Source organism: Halichoerus grypus, chromosome 13 (genome assembly GCF_964656455.1).
Source record: "Halichoerus grypus chromosome 13, mHalGry1.hap1.1, whole genome shotgun sequence".
Classification (NCBI taxonomy): Eukaryota; Metazoa; Chordata; class Mammalia; order Carnivora; family Phocidae; genus Halichoerus; species Halichoerus grypus.
The window spans coordinates 68802480-68830366 of NC_135724.1; the positions used below are offsets into that span (position 1 = coordinate 68802480).

Consider the following 27887-nt stretch of genomic DNA (forward strand, 5'->3'; position numbering starts at 1 on the left):
TTCTGTATGTTGTTCTAGATGTTTCCATGTCCCTGTGTGTCCACGGGTATGTGTCCCCATGTCCCTCCGTATGTACGTGTGTTTGTGTCCCTGCGCATATCGCAGTGTGTGCGTGTCTTTGTGTGTTGTGGGGTGGGACAGTGATGGTACCCCTACCCCCACATCCCACGTGGGGAACACCTGCTTAGAAGGGACACCACCTGCCTCCTTGAAAAACCGGTAAGCTCACGCTGCCAGGGAGTGAGGTGACTGGAGCCGCTGTGACCCCCACTGCCTGCGGCCCACCCCCTCGCTTCTCTCTGCAGTGATAATGCTGGCTCAGCCACTTCGTTTCTCTGAGCCTCAGTTGCCTTAAAGATAAGATAGGATGCAAACACCTGCCTGGTGGCATTTTTTAGAGGATTAAATGCGCCCACATGGGGCTATCGGCTACCGTAAGCCAAGTCCTCTGTGGGTACTGGCCCTGTGTTGAGAGTTGTGCTGTCATTGGGCCTCTCACACTTCATGATGACTGGGGGGGGGTACCATCACCCCCATTTCTACAGACAAGGAAACTGAGGCCAGTGAGGCTACATTATGTGCCCACAGTCTTCTGAAGAGGGGCGTCTCTTTCCCCAGGGGTTTTCCCCTAGGCTGGATGGCCTCCTCCAGCTGTCATCTGGGTAACACTGCCCCTGAACCCAGACAGAGCCCATCCAGGGAAGATGCATCTGGAAGAAGAGCACTGTTATGGATTGATATTTGTGTCCACCCCAAAATTCGTATGTTGAAGCCCTAACCCCTAATGTGACAGTATCCACAGGCAGGGCCTTTGTGGGTGATTAGGTTTAGGTGAGCCTGCAAAGGTGGGATCCCATGACGGGACTGGTGCCCTTATAAGAGGAAGACAGAGCTCTCTCCATGTGCGTGCTGTGAGGAAAAGCTGTAGGGGTACATGGTGAGAAGGTGGCCGTCTGTGAGCCAGGAAAGAGACTCTTACCAGATCCCAAGCATGCTGGCACCCTGACCTCAGGACCCCCAGAACTATGAGAAATGAAAGCCTCTTGTTCGAGCCCCCAGTTGACGGCACTTTGTTACAGCAGCTGAGCAGACCGAGACACACACACACACAGAAGCCAGAGACCACGGTTCCATGGAGGGGGTGCTGGGAAGTTTCCTCAGGTACAGGAATCAGAGTTCAGTGATAAGCCAGTGGGGCCTGGCCAGGTGAGACCAAGAAGGGTTGCCAAGGAGGGCCCAGGTGGGGGCGGAGAGGAGAAGAAGGAAGATGGCCAAAGCTAGGACCAGTGAGGCATCAGCTGCTGGCTGAAGGTGCCTGGCTTGGCTCCAAGCATGGGCCAGATTCAGCACTTCTGGCCCTTGGAGGAGGCTGGCAGCCTGAGCACCCCGATTCCTGTGCCCCCAGAGTGAGGTCTGAAACGGGGGTCACTGGCTGCACGTGAGCGGCCCAGCTGACACTGCCCATCGGAGCAGCCCCAGCCGTGGGGTAACTCGGTGGGATCCGGAGGTTCAGCAGGTGGAAGGAGTATCCCCAGAGCAACGCGCCCGTGGCCGAGTGTGTGCCGAGGGTACCGCCTGACCCTCCTGCTCTCACACCTGTCCTAGGGCTCTCGGCTCCTCGCTACTTGGCCTCCCTGCGGAGCACACCTCCACTCCCTGATCCCTGAGAAAGCCTTGTGCATCGTAAGAACCGATCGGGGGAATGAAGTCAGAGCATGACGTGGCCCGGAAGGGACAGGAGCCTGCTGGGTGGAGGGCAGGGTGAGCCCGGGAAGCACACGGCTGATGCACAGCAGGAATGTTCACCGAGCACCTGCTGGGTGCTGGGCTCTGTGCAGAGAGTGCTTCATGAAACATGTCACACTTGGCAGAACTGTCCCTGGTAGCAAGTTCAGCCCCACCACTTCTTGGAGAAGCAAAGGCTCGGAGTTAAGTAACACGCCTAAGTTCCTGGAAGAATCAGAACCTGGGTCCAGACAGGTCGAGAACCCAAGCTCCATCTGCAAGTGTTTATGAAGGGTTGAGAAAAGGCCTAGACGTGGAGCACTGGCCTTGCCCTCATGGGGCCCCCACGTCACAGACATCCTTTGAAACTGTGGATGGCACGGGGTCTAGGCTCAGCCCCATCCCACAGCTGAGCAAGCTGGTGCTCAGAGATGAGTGTTACTGCTGAGGTCACACGCGGTGTCTGGTGGTGCTGGGAACCCCAACCCTTCTGCTGTCTTCATGCCCACCCCCTTTCCGCAGCACCCCTTGTAAACTACCACAGGGTCTGGCGTTTCCAATTCTTTAATCCTCAAGCAAGAGGCCTCCCTTCTTCTCTGCCTGAGCCTCACCACCCCTTGGCCTTGGCCTACACCGGCGACATTTCCCCAGCAGCTCCTGTTCGGCCTGTCCACCTGCCTTCTGTGAGGGCCACCCGGGAACCTGGGTAGAGAACGGCTCCAAGACAAGGCTGGCTCTTGGGAAACAAGACACCCACACGGGATCATCCCATTTGCCTCCCAGCCCGAGCTGGGGATGTCGGGCAGCACACGGCGCGGCGCTAAGAACAGACAGACGGGCAGCCGCCTGGGGAAATCAGCCAGCAGCATAAAGTTAATTCAGCGAAATGAAGGAGCACCCACCCACCAGCCCACAGGACCCAGGCCTGGGAAGAAAATGTGCCAGCAGGACCTCCTGGTCCTGACCAGCTCCTGGGAGGCTGAGGGTGTCCTCCTGGGAAGTGCCTGCCGCTCACAGCCCCTGGGGTGCCAGGGCCAGGATACCGGCTGGTGAGAGCATCTGCCAGCCACAGTTCAGTGTCAGGGAGGCACCTGTAAAGCTGCCCAAAGTCCCTCTTCCTCAACCAAAGGGACACATCTTCTCCTTATGACCACCTACGTCAGGGTAGCTCTTTATACAGAGACCAGGGAAGGGTGGACAATCCTACTGGTTCACAAGGGTGTGGGGGGAGTGTGGGAGGGGCTATCATAAATCATAACGCACCTGCAGTGCACACAGGTGCCAGGGCACACCTGGCCTCACATCCTGGCTTAGCTACTTAGTGGCTGTGTGACTGTGGGCAAGTCATTTAACCTTTCTGAGCCGTAGTGTCCTCGCCTGGAAAATACCTCTAACCTCACAGAGTCATTACGGGAACTCAGAAGCCCATTTTCTTTCTCCCTTTAGAAGCCTGATATTCAATGTGATATACCAAATTAGAGATAAGAACACAGGAAAAAAAATAGGTACTTCCAAATCTCAGACCCTCCCCAGCTGCAAATTCTAAAAGGAAGCAGCCTGCAGCTCCCCACCCCTCCCAGGACCTGCAGATTCTCTCCTGACTGGTGATGTAGAGGGTGCTTTCCCACCACCTCCAACATGCATGGTGCCCATGTGGGCAAATCAGCACCCCTGCTCTCATACAGACCCTCAGAGGTCATGACACCCTTTCTGTCTCACAACGACATGGTGGAGGGGCCACAGATCCTGAGACACTGTCCTCAGATGATGATACTTGGCAAAGAAATAAGGGCTTCCCACATCAAAGCCACTGGTAAGTGGAGGGCAGGATTGAACCAGGTTGGGGGACCGCCCTTCTAGCATCTTTTCTTCCACACTGGGGATTGTAGACTGGGTTGGGAAGCCTGAGGATACACTGAGGAGGATGCTCAGGCTGCAATCAGCTCAGAGTTTGAGCACCTGATTGATTAGTGATGTCTGCTCCTGGAATGGTGGGGGCGGGGAGCATGAGCGTGGGCACCTGTCTGTCATACTGGGCTGGCCACCACCCCCCTTTCCCACGCATGGGATGGAGAGAAGGTGTGTGCGAGTCAGACTCACAACCTCTCAGAAGGCATTAGCTTCTTTCTCCTCCTCTTACAGCTGAGGTACCCGAGTGATCCCTCTCACTGAGCAGGTATCACTGAGGCCAACAGGGCCAGATGCTGGTGGGGGAGAGGGTGGGTGCAGATAAAAGCCCTCCTCTTCATGAAGCGGCCAGCCCCTACATACTCCCTGTTCGGTCGCCCCAAGACCCTGACTGTGGGTCAGCACGGAACGAAGCCTATGATAACAAAAGGGCTGGGCTGCCAACTCCCAGGCAACATCTGATTTTCCTCACTTCCCTAGGATAGCCGCCTCCAACGATCTGAGGAGCAAGAAGGTATTTCTCGCCAGGTATCTGATGGCAGGGTGGGGGTGCTGAGGGCAGACTCAGCACTGTATGAAAAGCTGAGAGGAAAAGGACTCACACATTTGCTTCCCAGGAGGGCAATGCTCTCATAAGAGAACAGTTGGCAGAGGAAAAAGAGCGGGTGTCCTAGTAGGGAAGGGTGAGCTGGGCACAAACCCAGAAGGAGTCTGGGCAGGAGCAAATCCTGCATCCGGTTAGGGAGGCCAAAGCTTTGCACTCCTTCAGAGTCCCTGAGCCGGGTGAGGGGCTGAACCGGGGGCAGGGTGCCGCTGCTGCTGCAGGAAAGGAGATCTGAGCCCCACCACTCCCAGGCTCCAGACACCAGACAGCTGGGTGTGGGGACCCTGGGAGGTGCCAGGGACCCACTCCTGGCTTCCTCAAGCTCAGAGACTGCTTCTGTTTGCCCGCCGGCCGGACTCTAGCCACAAGTCGTGCGCTTTGGGTGTGCCGGCACCCAGCCAGGGTGGCCCTCGTTCCCACCCTGTCGTAAAAAGGGGGACCAGGTCCAGCGGGGAGGAGCAAGCACAGTCCAAGCCATGTGGTGGGTGAGTTCATGCCAATGTTGGCACTGGATCTCTATGTCGGCCTGGCTCCAGGGTCTGGGCCAGCCCAGAGCGTGGACTGGAGGGGACACCTCCCTCCCCCGTGGCCCTGGCCCACCAGGAGAAATCTGACCAAGCCCCTCGCTCATGGTCAAGCCTGATGAGACTCTGGGCACATGGGAGCTTTCTGCTCAGCACTCAGGTACCACTTCCCAAAGAGGAGTAGGGAGGACAGATCTGAGGGGCCTGCCTGCCAGCCCAGGCGGAGGAAGAAAAGAAACCCCGACTGCGGGAGGCTGAGCCCTCAGTGCCGGGCATCTGGCATGTGAACCAGAAGAAAGAGGAGGAAGTGGCTTCCAGGGGCAGCTACTGTCAGGCTCACTGCCGGCCGTGTCCCGCCGGGGCCATAGAGCTCCCGTGCCTGCACAAGAGCCCAGCGGCAGCAGGTCAGCCTCCCTTGCCTTGGTGCTGCTCACACTGCTGCTGGACGCCGGCCTCCCTGATTTACGCAACTCTGCTCTCTGACCAAGTGCTGCCCGCCGGGACGGCACCGGCCCAGCGCCTCACTGGGCCCCTCCCAGCAGGGTCAGAGGCAGCAAGAGGCCACCGGGGCGGTCGGGCTGGGTCATGCATTCTTAGCCCCTCTGTTCTCTACCCTCTTATCGATGATGAGCAGGGAGATAAAGGCCAGGGGTGGCTGTCAGTGAGAGAGGGAGGAGGAAGAAGAACCCAAGGAGAAGACAAGCAAGCCCACAAACTGCCCGTACCCCCCTCTTCCTCCTTTTTAAATCCTTAAATCTGGTCATATGGGTTTCCCACACTATCTGAAAGTTTGCTTTTGCCAAACATTAGTACTTGTTTCAGTAACCAAAATAGATCTGAAGATTTTTCGCTTTTACAAATGGTGAAGGCTTCTTAATTTTACACCATTTCAGCTTAAAAAAGATTTCATAGGAATGTTCTACCTTCAGGTATCAAGGGAAACCTGGAACTGATTTTTTTTTTTTTTAAGATTTTATTTATTTGCGAGAGAGAGAATGAGAGACAGAGAGCATGAGAGGGAGGAGGGTCAGAGGGAGAAGCAGACTCCCCGCTGAGCAGGGAGCCCGATGTGGGACTCGATACCGGGACTCCAGGATCATGACCTGAGCCGAAGGCAGTCGCTTAACCAACTGACCCACCCAGGCGCCCTGGAACTGTTTTTAAATGAAAGAACACTCAGGAGGAACTAGGTCTTTCCAGGCAGACAAAATGACATCCTCCTTCTCACCGGTCTCCTCAGCTGGGGACCCCGAGCTGGCAAGGGTGTAGGGAAGAGAAGGGGTGCCCTGGACACAACTGGCCACACTGGAAAAAGAGGTGGCCAAGCGAGGCGAGCAGCCCTGCAACTCCACCCTGACACCCTGCACAGGGGATCGGGTTTCAGGGTCAAAGACCCTAAAAGGTACCATGTTTCCTGTGTTAGGCTGAACGGCAGGCACAGTTGGTTGAGGACCAGAAAGGGGCTCCGACGTCCCCCTGCCCGGTGGCGCAGGCTGGCAAACCCAGACCATCCCCAGCCTCGCTCACCTCTCCCTTCTTCACAGTCATGGACTGCCGGCGGGGCGTGATCTCCTCGTTGATGCTGGACAGGAAGTTCTGTGAGATACGGAGGGCGTCCTGCAGCAGAGGGTGGTCGGGGTGGCTGGAGGGCGTGTGCTTCAGCAAGTCCTATGTCAGGCGAGAGGGCTCAAGTCAGAAAGAGCACAGCCCTGGCGCCACCACGGTGTGCAAACTGCAGACACACGCCAGGCAAACTCAGGACACCTCTTGGACAGGCCGGGGCTAGGCGCGCAGTGCTTGTGTGAGCACCATCCCAGAAGCAGGTCCTAAACCTAGACGGTGCTCCCACAAGTCCGTGCTGTGTGCACAGGGGCTCCCACTCTCGGGGTCTAGGGCAGGGTTTGTCCACCTGGGCCCCAGTGACATTCTGGGCTGGATCATTCCTTGTGGTGGGGGCCGTCCTGTACACTGTAGGCCGTCAGCCCCCCACCCCTGGCCTCTACCCACTAGATGCTGGCACTCCTTTGCAGTTGTGACTTTGCAGTTGTGACAAGAAACGAAGTCTCCAACATTGCTGCATGTCCCCTAGGGGGCAGAATTGGCCTCGTCCAGGACCACTGGTCTGTGCAAGCTCAGGAGAATGCACCTGGCCTTCCCCGCTCCTCCTGCTTTAGAGAAGAGACTAGACCTCTTTAGAATACAGATGGAAACGCTGACTCCTTCTCCACTAGGAATGCATGTAATTCGTGCTCAAGGTCAATAGCTCGTTGGTTCAGAAAAACGAACTCCCCTTAGCTTTCAAATCTCCCCTGCAGAGAACGTGCAGAGATGAAATAAGCCTGGAGGAAAGCTCTGGTGCCCATGGTCCCAGGACCCCCCCGCCACCCCTGGGCGGCTCTGGCTTCTCCCTGTCAGGACGCTCAGAGAGGGGACAGGATAAAGGTCTCTGAGACTCCGTCCGATGGGCCACCAGCCAGAGCCGCCTTCTTTTTTTTTTTTTTTTTAAAGATTTTATTCATTTATTTGACAGAGAGAGGGAACACAAGCAAGGGGAGTGGAGAAGGAGAAGCAAGCTTCCCGCCGAGCAGGGAGCCCGATGCGGGGCTCGATCCCAGGACCCTGGGATCATGACCTGAGCTGAAGGCAGACACTTAACCAACGGAGCCACCCAGGTGTCCCCAGCCAGAGCCTTCTAAACCATGCCTCTCATCTCCCTCTTTATCAGAGGGTAGTGAGGAATTATGAAATGTGCACTCGAGGGGCGCCTGGGTGGCTCAGTCATTAAGCGTCTGCCTTCGGCTCAGGTCATGATCCCAGGGTCCTGGGATCAAGCCCCGCATCGGGCTACCTGCTCGGCGGGAAGCCTGCTTCTCCCTCTCCCACTCCCCCTGCTTGTGTTCCCTCTCTCGCTGTGTCTCTCTGTGTCAAATAAATAAAATCTTTAAAAAAAAAAAAAAAAAATTTAAGAAACGTGCACTCGACAGAATACTACACAGCTTAAATACTATTGGGCAGAGTTGTTTGGGCTGAAGTGGGACAATCTCCACTGCATCATATTAAGGGGAAAAAACGCAAAGTGTGGAATGATACATATAGCATGACGCCTTCTGCGTAATCAAAAAAGACTCTCACGTATGTTGGCGTGTGCATAAAAGAATACTTGTGGTGGTGGTGGGGAGGAAGCAGGGAAGGAAATGGAAACTACACACTTCTGCGACTTGGTTGTAAATTAAAAAAAAAAATGCATTTACAACTTGCTCTAAATGTAAGTGAATAGGGTCACATGGGCAGTAGGACTAGGGGCCAGTTTCGTTTTCCCTGCTGCCTTCAGGAGCAGCCCCACTGAGGCGGGCCCTCCCCACGCTCCCTCTCCCCAGGCTGGGAGGCAGTGGTCATCCTCAAAGCCATGGAAGGCACCTGCTCTCTGTGCCCCCACTCCGTCTACCTTGGAGGCCCTTCTTAGGTGGGACAGGACGCTCCCTCCCGGTACCTCCCCCTCCAAGAGCACCCAGGACACCTCGAGAACTGCTTTGTTCTCCCCTCACCCCTGTGTGAGCCTCTCATTTCTGCATCTTCAATAAAGGTGTGTGGCAGGAACAGGGGGAAAGGGGCAGGCAACACTGACGAACATCAGAAGCCAAGAACCCCAGGGTGAGAAGGTCCCAGGTAGGTGACTCACATGCAGGACCAGTGTGCTGCGTGTCACCCGGTCCACAGGCTTGTAGAGCAGGGCTGCAGAGAGATGGACAGGGTGAGAGGTAGCCACGCACGGAGAAAGCAGCCCCAGACCACCCGCCTGCCTGTCCTCTCGGCAAGTGCTCGGGCAGGGGGAGCGGCCCAACCGCCACGTCCTCTGGGAATGTCCATACCCAGGGAGAAGGGCAAACTCTGAGCACCTAGAAGGCCGGGCACATGGCTTTGAGCTTTTGGTCCGTGACATTAAATGCTGAGTACAGAGCTACTGGTCAGAACCCAAGTTGACGCCCCTCCCCCTGGAGCTGGGGAGCCCAGCAGCACCCTGGTGCACATGGGCTGGCAAGGGTCCCAACCGTGGCAGGAGACCTGCTCTCTGGCCTGAAGGGTCTCCCGGGAGCAGACCAGCACATCACTCACGATGTCCATCCCTGTGCAGTTTGGAGGCCCGACTCTGAGGATGGCAGAAACTAACTCGGGCCCACAGAGGTCCTGGCTTTTTGAGTGTTTTCAGACACCTGGCCTCCAGCAGCATGGGAGCCCTGGCCAGCCTGGGCAGCCCCTGCTCCTCCATGAGGATGGCGAGCCCAGCACATCACGGGCACAGGCACTCAGATGTGTCCTGACATACACCAGGTGCATTTCCTCACGGGACTCCCACAACTACTGTAAGACATGCATTGTTATCCCAATTTTACAGATGAGAAGCCGAGACTCAGAGCACGGTGAAGCCCTGCCATCTCTGTAACTCTTCGCACCACCCTAACAACTGCAACTGAGAAGTGACCTCTCAGTCCGCCCAGACTGAAGGGGCTGGACACACGGGCCTGGGAGCCTGACAACTCTGACTTTCCCCCTGCCTCGCCACTTAGGACCTGTGTTCCAGCTCAGTTACTTTCATTCCCAATCTGTTTTGTCACCCGAAAAAAGGGAAAATAAAATCCTCCCTACAGGGCCGTTGGGGACAATGTGATGACATTTTAAATGGCCGGCAGTGCCTGGTTGTGGGTGTTCGCAAACCCCTGCCATCCTTCCTGGTTGCTACTGTTGGTGGCAGGCTGGTCCCGACCACGTCCTTCCCTACCCCACCACGCCCAGTGCTGCTTTTTCCCTGTCCCCGCTCTCACTATTAGAAGTCTGGAGCAGCAAAGGCACCAGAGGGTGACCCAACCGGGTGCCGTGTTTGCTCTTCCAGCAAATGCCCCATCGGCTCACAGCAGCCGCGCCCACAGGCAGCATGAAGAGGCCTCGGCACAGAGAACTCACTTTCCAAAGAGTTCTTGGTCGTCTGGTCCTTGGCATCCTTGTTGCTTCTGGCTCTCAGGTTCTGCAAAGAGAAAAGCACGTTTTCACATGGGACAGCTGAGGCAGCGCTGATGTGGGAGCAAGTTCCGTGGCCAGACACCTTCTGCAGAAAACTCATCCTTCTCTCACTCAACAAAACCTTAGAGGAGGCAACAAGTCTAAGGGGGCGTCCTGGACCAAAGCGTGGAATACAGGGTGGACGGAACACAAGTCCTGCCCTGGGTGCCGTGGTTCACCTGGGACTGCTGACATTCAGGGCCAGAACTTCGCTTACCGTGAGGGCCCGTCCTGTACGCCACAGGACACCGAGCAGCACTCCTGGCCTCTACCTACGGGTGCAGCAGCGCACCCCCCTGCTGTCGTGACAATCAAAAATCCCCAGGCATTACTAGGCTGTCTGCTGGGGACAAAATCACCCCCGCTCGAGAGCCTCTGACATACAGAATCCTATGAAAATAAGGCAAACCACCGTGTCCTTCCTAAATGCATAGAACTGCTTTCTCAGAGAAGTTAAACAGTGCGCAAGGGAGCTGGTGGGTTGGAAGAGCCCTCACCTCTGGAAATGGCCTGGGCGGGCCCCCCACCCCTGAGACCCACGCTGGATCCGCCCTCTACCCCACCTGCTCCTGACTTTTCGCAAATGTACAGGCCCACCTCGGAGATATTGTGGGTTTGCTTCTGGGCCACCGCAATGAAGCGAGTATCGCAATAAAGCGAGACCAATGCATTTTTTTGGTTTCCTAGTGCCTATAAAAATTATGTTTACAGTATACTATAGTCTCTTAAGTGTTCAATAGCGATACGTCTGAAAACAGTGTACCTACCCTCATTAAAAAATATTTTATTGCCAAAGAATGCTATCATCTGAGCTTTCAGCAAGTCATAATCACCACAGATCTCCAGGAATATAATAATAATGCAAAAGTTTGAAATGTTGCAAGAATTACCAAAATGTGACAGAGAGAGCAAATGCTGTTGGAAAAATGGCACCGACAGACTCGCTCAACACACGGTTGCCACAAACCTTCAGTCTGTAAAAAAATGCAGTATCCGCAAGTGCAATAAAGCAAGGTAGGCCTATAGTTTCTAACTACAGACAGGTGCTATGATCCCCAGGAGGAGAGCAGAGCTTCTTAGTGGGTAGGTCCTGTTTTCACACAACTGCCTCAAAGGCATCATCGACTGGGTCCAAGGTACCAAGAGAAACCAGGATGTAAGATCCCTGTGTACCTGAAATCATTTCCAGGAAGAAGCTATGGTTAATCCCACTACCAGGCTGCTGAACAACAACAAACAGCACGGGGATGGGAAGGGGCTCAGAGATGGCTTTCCCAACCTCTCGTGCTGCAGTAAACCTCTCACGACTAAAAACGATGGTGTGTAGAGCTCACTGGGGCCAAACTCCACAATGCACTTTGGTGCCTCTCTTGAGAGTTTAATGCTCCTCACAGTGATTATTCCTCTGTACATCTGCCTCAGCGGTTCCCAAGGGGCGTGGGGGGTGTGAGGGGGCGTGAGAGCTGAACACGAGTCTCGGCAAAAATCAGGTTCCATGCTCCCGTGAGCCTGAGGCAGCCCTCCTACCACGTGCCCCTGGGCAGCGCCACGCACACAAGCGTGCAGAGGTAGGTCCAGCAGTCCTGCCTCCAGGAGACTTATGAATTTGGCTTAATCCTACAGTTCTCAAACAACTTGGCCCCCGAGGCCCTTTTGCCAGAACTCTCAGTGTCTATTGTGTGGGAGCTGGCATTCCACGGAAACCAGCTTGGGCAACTCTGGTCTAACTGGACGCTCGCTGCCCTGGCTCATTTTCAGCACTGGGAGCAGATGAAGGGCCACCCCTCCACTGCTCCCTGTCCTGGAGGTGACCATCCAGTCCCCATGCCTGAGCTCTGACCCCCAGAGTGCAACCTCTCACGGCCTGCTGCTTCCGTTTCCTTCAGTTTCATTTTGCTCTGTCTAGGTGGCTTCAATCTTTTGGGTCTCCTTTAAAAACACGGGTGGAGAACCAAAGTGGATGCCGCCTCCAGGTACAAGCTTCACGGAGGGCCAGCTGAAAGCTGTCTCCCTCCCAGCATCCCTGCCTCAGCTCAGATTCCCAAGGGACCACGGGACCCCTGGGTGGTGTCTCACCATTGCTTCCTCCCTCCTCTATAGAAACCTGTCCGGTGGACTTGAACTTGGCCCCCTTTAACTGCAGCCTGCTCTTAAAGGATTAGGTCTCTACTCTGTCAAGGTGACTCTGGATTCTGCACCAAAATCCCAGCTGTTAGGGGTGGGGGGGCTTGTTAAAGTGAGTGAGCTAAAAAGAGGTATGGCCCACTGCTCCAGGCAAGCCAGAGCAGACAGGGAGGGACGTCTGGAGCCAGCCTAGAACCCTGGGTGCATATAGCCTGTTACCAGCAGCACCAGGCAGGGAGTGCATGCCCCCACGGGCTCTGGCGGAGCAGCATGGCACCCATTACCACCACGAGAGACAATCAGCACCCACGACACCCCACCTCTTATGACAAATTACAAAATGGCACAAAGCCCCCGGAACAAAGCCAGGTATGACAGTCAGGGTATGACCGTCTCTCAGCAAGGGAGACCCCACTCACTTCCTATGTCTAGTTTCCAGTTATCTTTCGTATGCTAATTTCTCTCATGGAATCTTTCGACCCAGAATCCTTGTTTGGTGGAGGGAAGGCAAGTCAGAGCTCTGAGAAGCTGGAGGCATCACAAGTGATGATAGGCCCCGAAAGAGGAAAATGTCACCCAACTGCCCAGGGCAGAAACAGGATGTGGAAGGCTGGGGAAACCCCTGCCAGGGGCCTGGAGAGGTGGGCGCTGCAGGTTCTGGTCCAGGGGTGGCCTGCTTGTCCTCTCTGTATCTGAGGTGCTCTTTAGAGGCCCCTCATGCTAGCACTCTGGGGCTTGAGGTTTCAGCCCTCATGGAGCTCCAGCCTGGGGCTTGCTTCAGTTCCACGCCCCTGTACTAGCTGCTCAGCTTCCCCGGCAAGAGAGGTCCCTAGCACACCTCCCCGGCTGCTTTCCAGCGACCGGGTGCCTAGTGAGCCTCAGCACTCTCACGTCCAGGCCTCCGCTAACGAGACAGAACTACGGACACTCATTTCGGCACACAGATGGCGCAAGAGAGCGTCTGTCTGGGGCACTCGGTGGAGCCCCAGAATTGGGCCCTGGCCCTCGGGGAGGTCGCTGTGGGACTGCTCCTCCTGTGTCCCCTGCACAGGGCTGACAGACCCAACCCAGAAGCATCTGGAAACAGAGCGGAGATTTTCAACCAGAACTTGGTTTGGTGCACCTTGTTCTCCTGGGTCATGACGTACCAACGACCGGCCCACGTCCCACCCGGGGGTGGTGGAGGGGTGCACCTGTCTCAACAGTGTCACGAGTACCTCAGAGATTTCTGCAAACTGAGCGTTGGCCTGACAGCACTTCTCAGCCGTTTCCATGGCAACTCCGTAGTTGTCTACAAAGGCTCGGTACACACCCAGCTGGCTGGCCTGCAGGAGGAAGGGAGAGAGTGTGGGACAGGTGCAGGACAGGTGCCGTTGCTCCCTGTCTTTCCGAGAAATGGGCTTCTGTGCCCAGCTCCGGGAGAAACCGCAGGTGCAGCAGACAGCACAGGGCTGCAATCACCTCCGCTCTTCCTTGCGGTCGGTCACCTCCCACCTGCTTCCCCTCCCCACGCACTGAGCATGCTTCCCTCTTCCAAGTGACGCGTTGAGAAGTGACTCACAGCCCCCGGCAGGTAACGACTCCCTTGCACAGCTGCTGATTCCTCCCGCCCTATTCATATACACAGTGCCACCAGCAGTGGCTAAAATCCAAGGCTGTCCGCGAACGCAGACAAGAGTCGACATGGGTGGGATGGAGTGGCGCCCTCTCATTCTGGCCGCAGGAGACTATAGTGGACAGGGAGGTCGGCCCCCGGCCTAGGACGGCCACAGTGCTCCGCTCTTGCCCGATCCCTTCAGACACATGAGGACCATGCAATCTAGCTGCCCTTGGAGCAGAGGGGCTCCCACTGTCTAGGCATGAGCCCAGCCCAAACCTGGCAAGGGGGTCCAGCTATCACACTTCACACCTGGCTTGTGGGAGACCTGTTGGCTGCCAGATGCAAGGCGAGAGGCATTTTGTCTTTTGTCAAACCAAAGGTATTAATAGATGGTCTTCACATAACCTCCTGATCAGATACCCAACTGAGTGACAACTTCCATGGATGTGTGTGTGTGTGGGGGGGGGGGGGGCCACACAGCCGCCACCACCTCTGGGCCCCAGGTCACCTTCAGAGGCAGCCAAGGGGAAACCAGCCTTCATCTTGTACCAGCAGAGCCAGGCCTGGGGAGGGCAATGGAGGACCCCGGCGACCCGCTAGCCAGGATTTCCCATTGCAGCCGACCAGGGGCTGGAAGCCTAAAGCTTTAGCTGATCCTGGTGTTTGTTCTGTGCTGAATCTGAATTTTATTTCTATATGCATTTGCATTTATATTGAATTTTGTTTCTTCAGATGACAATCCCAGATGCTGGGTAAGCCAGGCGCCCTTGGCACGGTCTGGTCTCTGGCTCCGCTCCCTGTGGGGGCTGCATGGATGCCCCGCCTGGCCCCTACTGCACCGATCACCCTGACAAGTCACTGCATCCGCACACACCAATCCGGACAACGGTCAGACCTAGAGCACTTCCTCCTCGCCCTCCTCTGCTGCTCATTGGGCGCCTACCCCCACAATGAAGACCTGCTTTAGGCACCGTCAGCATAGCTGCAGATCCCTCAGACACCGTGGGGCCAGGAGCAGGAGAGATACAATAAATAAGTCAACAAACACGTCACACAGCAGACGTCTGAGAACAGAGCAGGGGTAAAAGCTATGGTGCTGCTTCACATAACGTGGTCAGGAGCCCTGAGGGGACATTACTGTTGACATGCGTCACCTCGAAATTCCCATGGTGAAACCCTAACTCCTGGCACCTTAGAATGCGACTATATTTAGAGATAGGGCATAAGAGGTGATGAAGCTAAAATGAAGTTGTTAGGGTGGGTCCTAATCCAGCATGACTAGTGCACTTGTAAGAGATAAGGACACAGACCCACAGAGGGACCCACGTGAAGACACAGGGAGACTGCAGCCCCCTGCGAGGAGAGAGGCCTCAGGAGAGACCAACCCTGCCGGCACCTTGATCTCGGACTTCCAGTCTCCAGAACTGTGAGGAAATAGATTTCTGTTGTTCAAGCTGTGCAGACTAGCAGCCCCAGCAAACTGATACGAGGTCCAAGAGAGGAGAACCCTTCCATTACTTCTTCTCCCTTTCCCCAAGGAGCTCGCATCTTCCACGTGGCTTTTGCGAAGTGCCAAGCAATCTAATCTCACATTTTTAGCCAATCCGAAACAGAGCCGGACCAATAATGGATCAGTGGAGATCACGCGCCTCCTGATATGAGGCACTGAGGACACAGCATCACTGCTATGGTTTGTTCTGTTTTCACCAGAAACGCAGAACCTGAATCTACTCCTGAGGAAACATCAGACAAGCCCAAACTGGCCAGTACCCCTCAAAACAATGTCAAGGCCGTGGAAGACAAGCAAAGGCCAAGGAACTGGTACAGACTGAAAAAGATTAAAGAGATGTGAAAACTGAGTCCATCTTGTGACCTCGGATTGGATCCTGAATCAGACAATGAAGGTGGCTATAAAGAACGTGATGGGGATGCCTGGGTGGCTCAGTCTGTTAAGCGTCCGACTCTTGACTTCGGCTCAGGTCATGATCTCAGGGTCGTGAGACTGAGCCCCGTGTCGGGCTCTGCGCTCAAGTGTGGAGTTCGCTTGAGATTCTCTCTCCCTCTGCCCCTCCCACTCATGCTTTCTCTCTTAAATAAATAAATAAATCTTAAAAAAAAATAAAAGAATATTCTTTGGTTATATTCAATGTCCCAATGGCTAACTTGGGAGAAGTTTGCATATGGACTGCGTATAAGGTAACGGTGCCTCACCACTGTGAAAGTTCCTGAATGTGATCATTGTACGATGAGATTATGGAAGAGCTTGCCTTTGTTTTTAGCAAATACACAATGAAGTATTTGCGGTAAAAGGGCAGATCTATCTGCAAGTTATTTTCAAACTACTCAGTGCACATTATGTGTGCATGCATGCACACGCATATATAAAAATGAGAGAGGAAAAGATAAAACAAATTTGGCAAAATGTTACAAGTGGTGGCTCTGTCACATGGCAGTTCTTGAACTATTTGTGCACCTCTCTGGAAGTCTGAAATATTTAGAAAAACAAAAGAGCAGCCTGACAAAATTTCAGCCAGGAACAGACCCCCAGAAGCGGCACGTAACCGGTACGTTCCCGCAAGAAGGGGAGGCAAGCTACCAGACGCGGCTCACAAACCCTGGGGGAAAGGGAGGTGCGACGGCTGGGGTGACTCTGGGTCGACCTCGCTGTGCTGTCAGAAAGGGACGGGGGAGCCCCAGCACCCAGCTGGGCGGCGCACATGAACACTCTCCACATGGTTCCGGGGCGCGACTTCCCGAGGCGGCCCCACCTCTCTCCCTAGTCCTGCTGCAGCGTCTGACCCACAAAGGTAGCTCAAGGACACCGGGGAAACCAGAGGAAACTTCCCAAATTCTGGTGTTCATCAGACTATGAAAATTTGAAAGCGAAGTTTCTGAGTGATGTCAGAATGTTATTTGGGGAAGAGCGCTGGGTGCAGTTTCTTCTCAACAACACGATTCTCCAATTCTCAGGAGGGCTGCAAGTTGAGCCAAATCTACTAGGTTTAAACCTGCTGACACTTCACACAGGAAGAAACAGGGGAAGGGGCACTTCAAAGATGAGGGGTCTGTACCAACATAGCCTCCTACTTCTCACTTGGGAATCTGAATAAAAAAAGTGAAAAGTTTCATGTGTTTCTTGGATCTTCGCTCCAGCCTGGAGTCCAAGGTGTCTGCAGCCCAGGGCAGTGGAGAGAGGGGATCGCCAAGAGGAAGGCCACACCTTGGAGTGGAACGCTCAAACCCAGGTGTGAGCCAAGGCAAGGACTGGGTCTGGGCCAGCTGGAAGTCTGGGCAGCCCAGGGGGCTGTGCTCTGCGTATTCGGAAGGGGCCTGCGACCCTGGGTCACCTCTACCCCTGGAGGCTGGTTTCCCTTGGGAGAGGGCAGGCTCCAGGACAAAAGCATGTGTCCAGGGGGCCCGGACCCCCTGGACACAGGTTAGGGATCCTCAGAGGTAGAACCTTTGTCACAGGGGCTTGCCTGGCACCTGCCTTCAGTGACACTCCCAGGACAGCTCCTGGGCTCTCCTACCCAGACGCCCCTCTCCCACAACCTCCACTTGGAGACACTGACCGGCTCCACACTTTAGACCTGCAAAGGAGGCGGGGGCTCCTTTCCACACATGTTGGAAGACAGACATCGATCGGACAGCTCTCTTCTGAGTTTTCTCCTTCCTCCTGCGGGTGCCTTAAATGTTTCCTCCTATTGGACAAGTTTTAACTGACCCACATCTTGGTTAAAGAAGCGCTTTAAAGAGCCAATCCCTGTCCCAGATGTGGCCTGGCCAGTGCCCAGGGGCCTGCCAACCTCTTTCATCTGATTGCTAGGTTTTATTGGTACCACTGACTTTTTAAAAGCCATATCCTTGGCTCCTCTTGGGTCCTGTGGTCAGCAAAGGGCCACAGAGGCCCCTCACCTGCCTTCACAGTGGGCCCCTTCTGTCCAGAGAGGGTGCTTCCGCCTCTGGCACCTGAACCGGGACCCACAGCCACCTCTGCCAAAAAGATTCCTGGTCAGTACGGGCTCAATAAGGCCTTTCAGAAATTCTTATCCTGTCATCCAGCCAGCATCACCTGTGCCCTTCAGTTTTATGGCCCCTGAAGGCAGCAGGAAAAGCACTCTTTTTAGAGATAAGCCAAGATTACAGTCCCAGCAAGTGACCCACAGCGCCTCAATCTTCTCACCCCCACGGTGGTGAGGACAAGACCTGCCTTATACGGTGCCTCAGCTCAGGTGAGATGGGCACCTGGGGCCCCCTTGCGCCCCACCACTTGGGAGCCAGACCGCCTCTCATTGCGAGGCTGTGCCTGGGTCCGCACTCTGCAGTCACAAACCACCTGCCCGTAAGAACCAGTCTTGATTCCTACAAGGCATGAGGGTGTCACTGTCAAAGTCAGCATTAAATATGCCTCCAGGTTCTGAAAACAGCTGCTGGAAGGAGCCAAGGGCCACACAATGGCTCGTCCCCCTGCCAGGGCTGTCCTTCGGGCTCCAGGGGCACTTTTCCCACTACCTTTTACTGACCATGTCTCTCCTCCCCACGCCACTTAAAAAAAAAAAAAAAATTCTCCAGGGGCACCTGGCTGGCTCAGTCGGTACAGCATGCGACTCTTGATCTTGGGGTCATGAGTTCAAGCCCCACGCTGGGTGTGGAGCCTACTTAAAATAAGGGCTCCGTGTCCCAGAGCCCTTGGTGACACACGCCGGCAGGTCAAGGGAGAGGCCTGACCCCTGCAGAGCCGCAAACTCCTGGGAGGCTGCCATGCCCCTGTTCCGAGTCACTCACCAGCTTCTGGAAGAGATCCCCCACTCGCTGCTGGTGGCTCCACTGCTGTACGCGGGGCAAGAGCCCCTCATAGAAGTCCTTGTGTATCTCGTAGAGCTCGGGCACCTTGAAGAAAATGGTCTCGATCTGCTGGCTTGTCAGCACTGGCTGGGAGGTGGTGGCCGCAGCCTTCAAAGGCTTCATGGGCTGGAAGAGGGCACAGGCGACAGGTGAGAGTGGCACGGATGAGAGGGCTCGCCATTTTTCAGGTGCATGGCCCGACCACAGAAAGTCACGGTCACGTGACATACGTGCTTTTCTTTTAAAATTCCAATAAAAATAAAAATTTTAAGCCAGCTTGGTTTGGCACCCATCTTATGCTCGTGTCCACCACCCCATGGGGAGGTCCAGCTTCTACAGAGGTGGAATGACTCTCCAGGGAGGGTGGGCTGCCTTCGGACTGCTGCCCTGGGACCTGGGACCCCCCCACCCGGGAGCAGAGTGCCCCTGCCCGGCTCAGCCCCTACCCCCTCCTCACCAGCAGTAGTGCCTCCAGGTGGCTCAGGTAAGTCTCCTCGCTCGCCAGGATTCCAGACAGGACCCACTTCCTCATCTCCAAGCCCTTTTCCAAGTCCAGCTCACTCTGCAGGAGAAACAGACAAAGGTCGGACCCGGGGGATGACACTTGAGGTGGCCCCTCTCAGAGAGGAAGGCCTGCTTATTAGCAACCTGAGGTCAAGCCTCTGGGGAAGGCTCCGTGTGGAAATAAAGGGGGGCACAGGAGCCTCGCCAAGTCAACCACTTGCTCATAGCCACTGTAAATTCTGGGGGGTCATCTAGCAAAGCCGAGGGCCACCCTTGGTCTGACAATGGGAAACGGACAGTGTGAAGCTGAGCAGTCAGGGCAAGGCCGCCCCCTGGTCTGTGGTTACAGCTGCCCCGTAAACTAACACAAATGCTGATGACAAGGGCAATGAAATCTGCGGTGTGACTCCCTGGCCACGCCCCCCACGTGCTCCCTGGCCACCAGCGAGGGAATTGGTATCAGAGATGGGCTGTGCCCATGGCCCGCCCATGTGCCAATGGGCCCCACTGTAGTCCACGGAGGAAAGTGGTGTAATACCCCTGCCCATTCTGCCACTGGTTTCCCACCTGTGGGTGAACATGAGCAACCACACTGTGGCAGCCCTGGGTGGTAGAACCAGAGGGCCATCCCTGTGGTCCACTTCGCTGAACCACTCTCAGGGGAGATCACTGATCTGTGGCAGGCTCCTGGCCCTCGGCACTGCTGACATCTAGGGCTGGAGGATTCTCTTTTGGATGCTGGAGGCCTTGAGCAGCATTTCTGGTCTCCACCCAACAGATGCCAGGAGCAACACCCCCTCCTACCCCTGGCTGGGACAGCCACAAATGTCTGCAGATGTTGCTACATGTCCTCTGGGGCCAAGTCACCCCTACGTGAGAACCACCGGGTTCCAGAAAGGACCTAAAGCCAGCTCAGGCCTCATGGTGTCTCTACAAAGCCTAGAATCAGGACCCCCCAGCATGGCCCCTCTGTGTGCCCCTGACCCTGCTGCCCTTTTCACTTCCCTGGACTGGCAGAACGGAGGCACTTTATGGTATAGATTGCTGGTCTGGCGGGAAGCACCCAGGGCCAGGAGTTGGGGGACAGGGCCACGGAGCCAGGCCTGCCCGGTGAGTGCCACGGTCTTAGGCAACTGCCCTCCTGCTCTGAGCATCAGCTGCCTGAGTGTAAACTGGGGAAGGAAGGCCCGATCCCCATGTCCCATCTGCTTCTGCTTTCTGGGTCCCTGGGGCTTGTACCACATCCTCACTGCCCACTGGGACCATCCAAAAGTCTTCCTGAACCACCACTTTGCTCTGGGAATCTCTTAGTGTGCATGAGCTAGGTGCATGCGTATGTGTGTACATGTGTGCACGCCCAGGTGTGTATGTGTACTCATGCGTGTGTAGGGAGCGGCCACCACAATGATGGCTAAGCATCACTCCAGGGAAAGAACACTCAGGTCCCACCCCACATAGAACTCCCTCTCCCCCAGGGCACAGTGGGCAGCGGCTCCACAGGCAGAAAGCTCCAGGTCATGCTGTGCCTGAGCTCGAAACTTCCTGTGCCAGCGTAGTGCCTGGAACACAGGTGCTCCGTGAAGACACAATGAACCAACCAACCAACGAATACATCTAGAACCCCTGGCTGGGCCCTACTTTTGGCTGTGTCTTTGCAAAGCTCTGAGTGCTCCTTCTGGAAACCCTGTCTGTGTGACAAGCTGGTGCCAGGATCCAGAACCGTGAGCTTGGCCTGTGCCAGGGCCTGGGGTGCTACCATGGTCAGCAAGTCTACGGCACGTGGCGCACAGACATGCAGGGTAGGGGACCCTGACGCCTCCTCTCCTCTCAGCCCACTGAGGTCACACCAGGAATGGTGGCCGCGTGCTGGAGAAGCTCTCAGCTGACCCTGAATGTGCTTCCCATCGCCGTGTCCAGGGGCCATTTGTGCCCCAAGCGAGGGAAGATGTAAAGGTGAAGGACACAGCAGGCTCCCCGGGGAGGTGCAGCCACCCACCCAGCCCTGCTGTGTCCTGAGGAACAATCCCGCTACTGTGAGCGCCGGGACACGGCAGAGCCCCACCCAGCACGAGATGCCGGTGCTCACGTGGGTGGCGGTGCGGCTCATTCCCACCCACACAATCTGGAAAGCTGGGAGGAAAAAGAGTGCAGGCAGGACGGCGCCAACTCCAGCCCTCCCTGTTCCGAAGGGCGCGGCCAGCTCCGGGGATCGTCTGGCCCGGGGAATGTGCTGGGCTGGGGGCTGACAGGGTCGGCTCAGAAGCAGCCAACTGCATCTTAAAGGAGAGGGTGGGAAAGAGACGCAGAAGATGAGGGAACAAAGGGCGGGGCTGGGGCCAGGGCTATTTATAACCCTGCTTTGCGCACATGCCAGTTCTGGAAAGGGCACGTGAATCCAGTCAGGGCCATGGTGGTAGGGAGATCTTGGTGGAGAGGAAGCCAGAGGAGAAGGGCAACTGGAAAAAGGAGGCAGCCAGCTGGAAAGCAGGCCTCCTGCCTCTGCTGGGGAGGGGGCAGGTGGTAGCAAAGGGAACAAGCCACACAGACCTGAGGCTGAAAGAGCGGATAAAAACAAACTGGGCCTGACAAGGGGGTAAAGGCTGACAGAGGGACCCAGGGGAACAGAACCACCACCAGGCCCACGAGGGCGGGAGCTGGAACCGAGTGGCAGGACTATGGATGGCAGGGAATGCATTTTACCTCCAGCCCCAACCTGGGGGAACCAGGGTGACCAGGGTATAAAAGCCCGGCTGTGAAGGGGTGGGCTGCTCCCAGCTGGGAGCTGGCAGCCAGTTTGCTGGACAAAGGACGCTGTCTTTCTCTCTGGGCAGGGGCCATGCCTTCACTGGCAACAGGGCTGGCCATCATCCCGGAGCCCAGCCAGCAGAGGGCCAGGGGCTGGCCTCTGCATAAGGACCCAAGCTGGGGGGCTCCTGCACAGGGAGGACGGATCAGCCTCCTGGAGCAGACCTGCCCCAAGTTTAGGCCTCAGCCTACTTATTCAGGATCAGAAAGATCCCCATCTGTACCAGATCATGCTTGTGAAGCAGGAAGCAAGGGAGTGCACCGAGAAAGGCAAGGTAGTTAAAAGAGTGCCATCTGAGGACTCAGGAAGGCTTCAAATCTGGTAGCTGTGTGGCTTTGAGCAAGTAACTTCACCTCTCTGAACCTGTTTCCTAATCTGCAAAACAGCAAAACCAGATGTCGGAAAAAAAGCTGCACAAGCGGGACGCCTAGGTGGCTCAGTCAGTTAAGCGTCTGCCTTGGGCTCAGGTCATGATCTCAGGGTCCCGGGATTGGGCTCCCCTCTCAGCAGGGAGTCTGCTTCTCGCTCTCCCTCTGCCCCTCCCACCACTTGTGCTCTCTGTTTCTAGCTCTCAAATAAATAAATAAAATCTTAAAAAAAAAAAAGTTGCATGAGGCAGGTATGTGTATGTGTTACACACGGGCTTCCCTCCCAACCTCACATTTCAGAACAAGAAGCCTGCCCAGCACCAGGGTCTTCAGAAATCACAAAAGCATAAATAAGAAGCAATCCCGCAGCGAAGGCACCAGCCCAGCAGAGAAGAAACCGCAGCGAAAAGATATGCTTCCCGCACTTCCTACCAACAATGGAGAAAAGCAGATACCTCTCTTGTTTTAAACCTGGAGGGAACATCACCAGAAACAAGCAAAAGAGGGAAGGTATCTGTTATGCTCCAAAGTGGAGGTGACAGCAGGATTGTTAATGACAATGAGACTCCAAGGGGAAGACCCTGGTCAAAGGGATGGAGTCATCAGGAGCACCCCTTCTGCCATGAAGGAGCAAGTGCATTGCGTGCAGTGCAGAGACAGAAGCCCAGACACTGCCCCCTCCTCCGCCCCTCAGCACCACTGCGGCGGCCGCCACCATGTCCAGCTGGTAGGCTGGTGGTGGCATTCTCAGCCTCAGCATGTGCTACCTGCCTCCTCCACGCTCAGCGGCCAGTTCCATCATCTCCCTGCTCCAAGCACCTAGAAGGCTGTCTCCAGACCAGCAGGTGCACACCAGATGGGGGAATGACGAAGGCGTTTTGGTGACTTCAACCACTGGTTGCTCCTGGTATCACCTACTTGCTACTTACCCCTGAGAGAGTGGATGTGCTTCAGGGAGCCTTCAGGAAAGGGACAGCAGGCCGGAGCCAAGCCCAAGCCCCCTTCCACACCTGGCCCTACCACCCTGGGACTCACCACTTTGGTGGACTCCAGGGTTCCCGAGGCCAGCGCGTCCCGGCTGCCCCGGCCCTTGCTGCCAAGGTGGGGTGAGGAAGAGGGCGAGTCATCGATGTAGGGCAGCCCGTCCTGGTGCCGGCGCTGCTCCTCAGCCCGGTCCGCAGCACAGCTGTACCCAGGTGGCGTTCCAAACGACGCATCTGTGTGTGTGGAGAAGCAGCTGTGTTAGAGACAGGGAGAGGGGGCTGGAGGGCCAGCCGCCTGGGAGGTCCACACCCCACCTGTCCCAGCAGGCACTCGGCTGATGATGTCTGTCACCCAAAGGTGTTGAACAAGGACCTCAGGTAGGCTGACCTCACCTGGTTCTCACCTTCACAACCAGCTGAGCAAAGACCAAAGGCAAGGTAGGGCCAAAAGAGTGGCACACTCCCCAGACGATGAGACTAGGCTTGCAAGGACACTGTCTGGGGCACATCTGTGCTTGCCCTGGGGGTGGGCCTGAGCCGCTACAGAAAGATGGACCCCAAATGCTAGCTAGCATCTTGCTATCAGGGATGGTCCTTGTGCACCTGTCCATGGGGATCTGATGGGGCGAAGAGCACAGATGATGCCAGTTCAAGTGTAAGCCCCGGCCACCGTGAGCAGTGCCCCAGGCCTGCCAGGCCCAACCCAGGGAAAGGGCACTGTAGCCCCTTCCTCTCACTCCACCCTGGTCCCTTGGCTGACTCTCAGCCCACTTCCCATCTGGTCTGGCAAAATCCCAGACCACAGGGGCGCCTGGGTGGCTCAGTCGTTAAGCGTCTGCCTTTGGCTCAGGTCATGATCCCAGAGTCCTGGGATCAAGCCCCGCATCGGGCTCCCTGCTTGGCGGGAAGCCTGCTTCTCCCTCTCCCACTCCCTCTGCTTGTGTTCCCTCTCGCTGTGTCTCTCTCTGTCAAAAAAATAAATACAATCTTTAAAAAAAAAAGATCCTAGGCCACCTTTACTCCAGTCTGAGTATCCCTGTGAGGACAGAGTGGCCTACCCTATAGCCAGCTCCCTGCTGTTCGGGGCAATCTATTATAGAGAAGAACCCCTCCATCCTAAAGGCACCTGAAGACAATTGCCCTTCCTCCCTGGTTAAATCACAAAGCCCATACCCCTTCGCCTGCCTTTCTTTACTTTCTTTTTTATTTTTTTAAAATATATTTATTTGAGATAGAGAGAGAGAGAGAGCATGAGCGGCAGTGGGAGGAACCTGATCTGGGATTCAATCCCAAGACCCTGGGATCATGACCTGAGCCGAAGGCGGACGCTTAACTGACTGAGCCACGCAGACGTCCCTCATCTGCCTTTCTGTAGCTCTGTTTTCAGAACTGTTCTAATTCAGTGGATCCTCACCAAGACATTAACCCACAAGGGCCCAGTCTGCTCCAAGCCTCGTGTGAGGGTCACTTCTTAACTGCTTCCAAAGGGCGCCTTCACAGCCCATGGGATTTCCGAGAGGTCATCTTGATGGGGTTACGTCACCTTCACCACGACTCACCAGCAACCAGCCTTGTCCAAACGTCACCACCACAGGTGGCCTCTGCAGTGTTTATGTACCGCCTTCCGACAAGCATACCCAGTCTGGGGCTCAAGCTCTAGGTGCTGGTGGCCCCCGTACCACCTGGGCCAGGCAGGCACAGGCTTCCAGAGGCGACCCAGCAATTCTAGAGGGGGACTGTTTCCAGTTCTTTCCACGCGGCAGCCGAGAGGTGCCGTGGCTGCAGTGAGCAGGTGCTCACCACAGCCAGCTCTGAGGGCTGCCATGCCCGGTGCGGCTCATCCACCCACACCCCAGCTTCCTCACACCTCTGCCTCTCCCACATCCTCCACGTCCGGAGGCCAGCAGGTCACATGCCCTCTCACAGGTGTCCTTAGCCCTGGCTACATGTTAGTGCCACCTGGGGAGCTTCAAAAACGAGAGAGACCCACGGAATGAGACACTCAGGGAGGTCTGGGCCCTGGTGGCTGCAAAGGCTTCCCAGGGGTTCCGGCAGGAAGCAGGGCTGAGCCTGCTGCACTAGCAGGAGCTGACGCCTGGCACTGTGCTGTCCTGCTGACCCCCACTGCGTCCCTGCTGTCCCCGTACAGGCTCGGCCGCGTTCTGCTGCTGTGTGTGTCCACAGGAGGGCCCCAGCAGAGGCTAGCAGACAGGCTGGGGGACCCTCAGAGCTGGGGGGGCTCCTACCCTGTCCCCTAACAAGCTGTACTGAGGTCCCCTGATCTCCCTAATCCATGGGCTACCTTGGGGGCTCCTGGTACCATCACCATGTGGGCTATCAATGCTCAGCCCTGCTGGGGTTTGCACTGTCCTACCAGGACAGTCAGAAGCCAAGGCCAAGTTCTGTCTCTTCTCCTAGGCATCTGTAAAGGCATTCAACTAGCTCTTGCCCAGCATCCCTGAGGACAGATGGGGAGGGTTTAAATGTATTAAAAAGCACAAACCCTGTTCATACAGAACTCTAGCCCCAGACTCCATCCCCAAAACAGGTCTGACTTCAGCGTCCACTTCCTTTTGGGGGAATCACAGATTTTTTTTTTTTTAAGATTTTTTATTTATTTACTTGACAGAGAGAGACACAGCGAGAGAGGCAACACAAGCAGGGGTAGTGGGAGAGGGAGAAACAGACTTCCTGCTGAGCAGGGAGCCGGATGCGGGGCTCGATCCCAGGACCCTGGGACCATGACCTGAGCCGAAGGCAGACGCTTAACGACTGAGCCACCCAGGCGCCCCAGATTTTTTTTTTTTAAACCAAAGTGAACACAGAGGACTTCCTGTTCACTCAACATCCATGATATGAACCTTATATCATAGCAGCCCCTACTGAAAACTTGCCCTTCACGGGAGCTGCTTCCAAGGGCAGTCCGGGCCCTGGACAGAAGACTTTGGCTGCCAGATGCCTTCCTCACAGGTAGTCTGAATGATCCCCCTGAGCCACGGGGGTCGTTACTCTTATTTCGGCAACCCAGGACACGTCCTCGGCAGGGCGGGGCGGCGGGGGGCAGGTGGGCCAGTTCTACAAGCTGTGGTGTGAATTTCCCAGAAGTGAGGCTCTGGTCCTGTCCAGGTTGCTACAGACCTGTGAGAATTAGTGCAGGTCACTTAAGGTGTCCGTGTCTCCGTTTTCCTGACTTTATAAACAGGTGTGTGGACTAAACTAAATGGATGGAGGCTGGGTCCATTATGTCATTGTGAGGGTCAGCCAGCCAAGCCCTGCCTACCTCCTGACCTCACCTCCTTCAACAGCTTCCTTCCTCTGCTTCCCACTTCTCCTCTGGACCTGGCTTTTACCTTAGCTCAGAATTTTCACTGCCCACACAGCTTCCCTAAGAAACTTTAAACTATTCATGCCTATGACTACACTGAGCTCGTGTCCCAGGTCAAATTAATACCAAGTGATGCCCCAAGTAAGAACTTTAGGGTCAGACTCGGGAGCCCAGGGCTCACTCCAAATACTGCAAGAGTCCACATTGGCAAAACGAAGTGCTAGCTTAGTAACATCCTGATTAAAACCCCATGCAAAACCAACTGCCTGGTGCAGGTTTGCTGGCCAGGGTTGTGTGGGGCCACTGACTGTGATGTGGACACTTTACCTCCACCAGGTGAGACTGAGAAACCAGATTCCACAGCCGGACCCAACGGGGTAACTATGAGGATCAGGACAACTCAGAACCCAGCCGTTTCCCACTCTGACACATCTCCCCAAACCGATGTCCGAGGAATTGACGCTTTTAAGTCTGGGTTCCGGATGGCTGGTCACTGCTGGGCTACATTCCACGGGGAGCTTCAGCCCATCGTCCCAGCTAATCGAGAACCCCCAGCCTGCTCCAATGCAAATGTGACAGGCAAGGAGGAAAGCCTCCTTTCCTAAGCGGCACACGGGACCTTTCTCTCACACTGCAGTTTTTCCCTCCTGGGGTCCCCATACCTCCTCAAGCATCAGGTATATTCCTGGGGGGGCTTTGGGAGCTGCCATTTCCCCAGAACCAGAGCAAAGTGGGAGAGGGGCCTTGCTCTCCCCTCTTCTATCAGGAATATCCAGTGGGAAAACCTCTTTGGGTCTCATTGCCTCGAAGGACTGGGCCTTCTGGTGGCCGAGTTAAGCCTGGTGCTTCCTGCAAAGTTCTACCCAAAGCTGAAAGCAAATACTGGTTTCAGAGGGGGTGGGCCTGCGATCCCACAGCTACAAGAGGCTCAGGGAATGAGGGCTCATCTACAGAGCAGCTAACCAGCAGGGAGGAGGGCGGGGGGAACGAGGCCCATCCAGAGCTGGCAGACAGCGGCTGGCTTATCGTGGAAAAGGGACGTGCACAGTGAAATCCAAAACCTCCTCCTCTCCATGCCAGTCGGCTTAGCAGCTACAATCCCAGCACTCTGCGAATCTAAAATCTAGTCTTTGATGCAAGGAAAAAAGGGAGCCACCCCCATCCCTGCCAAGTGGGATGAAAAAGTCCCCGTCAGCCCAGATCACATCCACTTCTCACACCTCAAGGACAACACCTGTTAAAAAAAAATTCAGGGACGCCTGGGTGGCTCAGTCAGTTAAGCCTCTGCCTTCGGCTCGGGTCATGATCCCAGGGTCCTGGGATCGAGTCCGACATCAGGCTCCTTGCTCAGCAAGGAGCCTGCTTCTCCCTCTGCCTGCCTCTGTCTCTCTCCCTGATAAATAAAATCTTTAAAAAAAAAAAAATTCCTCGGGGCGCCTGGGTGGCTCAGTTGGTTGGGCGTCTGCCTTTGGCTCGGGTCATGGTCCCAGGATCCTGGGATTGAGTCCTGCATTGG

The 27887-nt window shown here is 55.7% G+C and overlaps 1 protein-coding gene across 1 annotated transcript in view; it reads right to left on the reverse strand.

Moving 5' to 3' along the window:
- Positions 1-27887, reverse strand: part of BCR (BCR activator of RhoGEF and GTPase) — a 119777-nt gene that overhangs the window by 33461 nt on the left and 58429 nt on the right. The window contains exons 2-8 of the mRNA XM_036077897.2: positions 23099-23280; positions 18843-18947; positions 18326-18511; positions 13158-13265; positions 9721-9781; positions 8441-8493; positions 6289-6429 (exon numbers count right to left, since the gene is read on the reverse strand). Of these exons, the coding sequence (XP_035933790.1) occupies positions 6289-6429; positions 8441-8493; positions 9721-9781; positions 13158-13265; positions 18326-18511; positions 18843-18947; positions 23099-23280 (836 nt within the window). The remainder of the gene's footprint in view (positions 1-6288; positions 6430-8440; positions 8494-9720; positions 9782-13157; positions 13266-18325; positions 18512-18842; positions 18948-23098; positions 23281-27887) is intronic.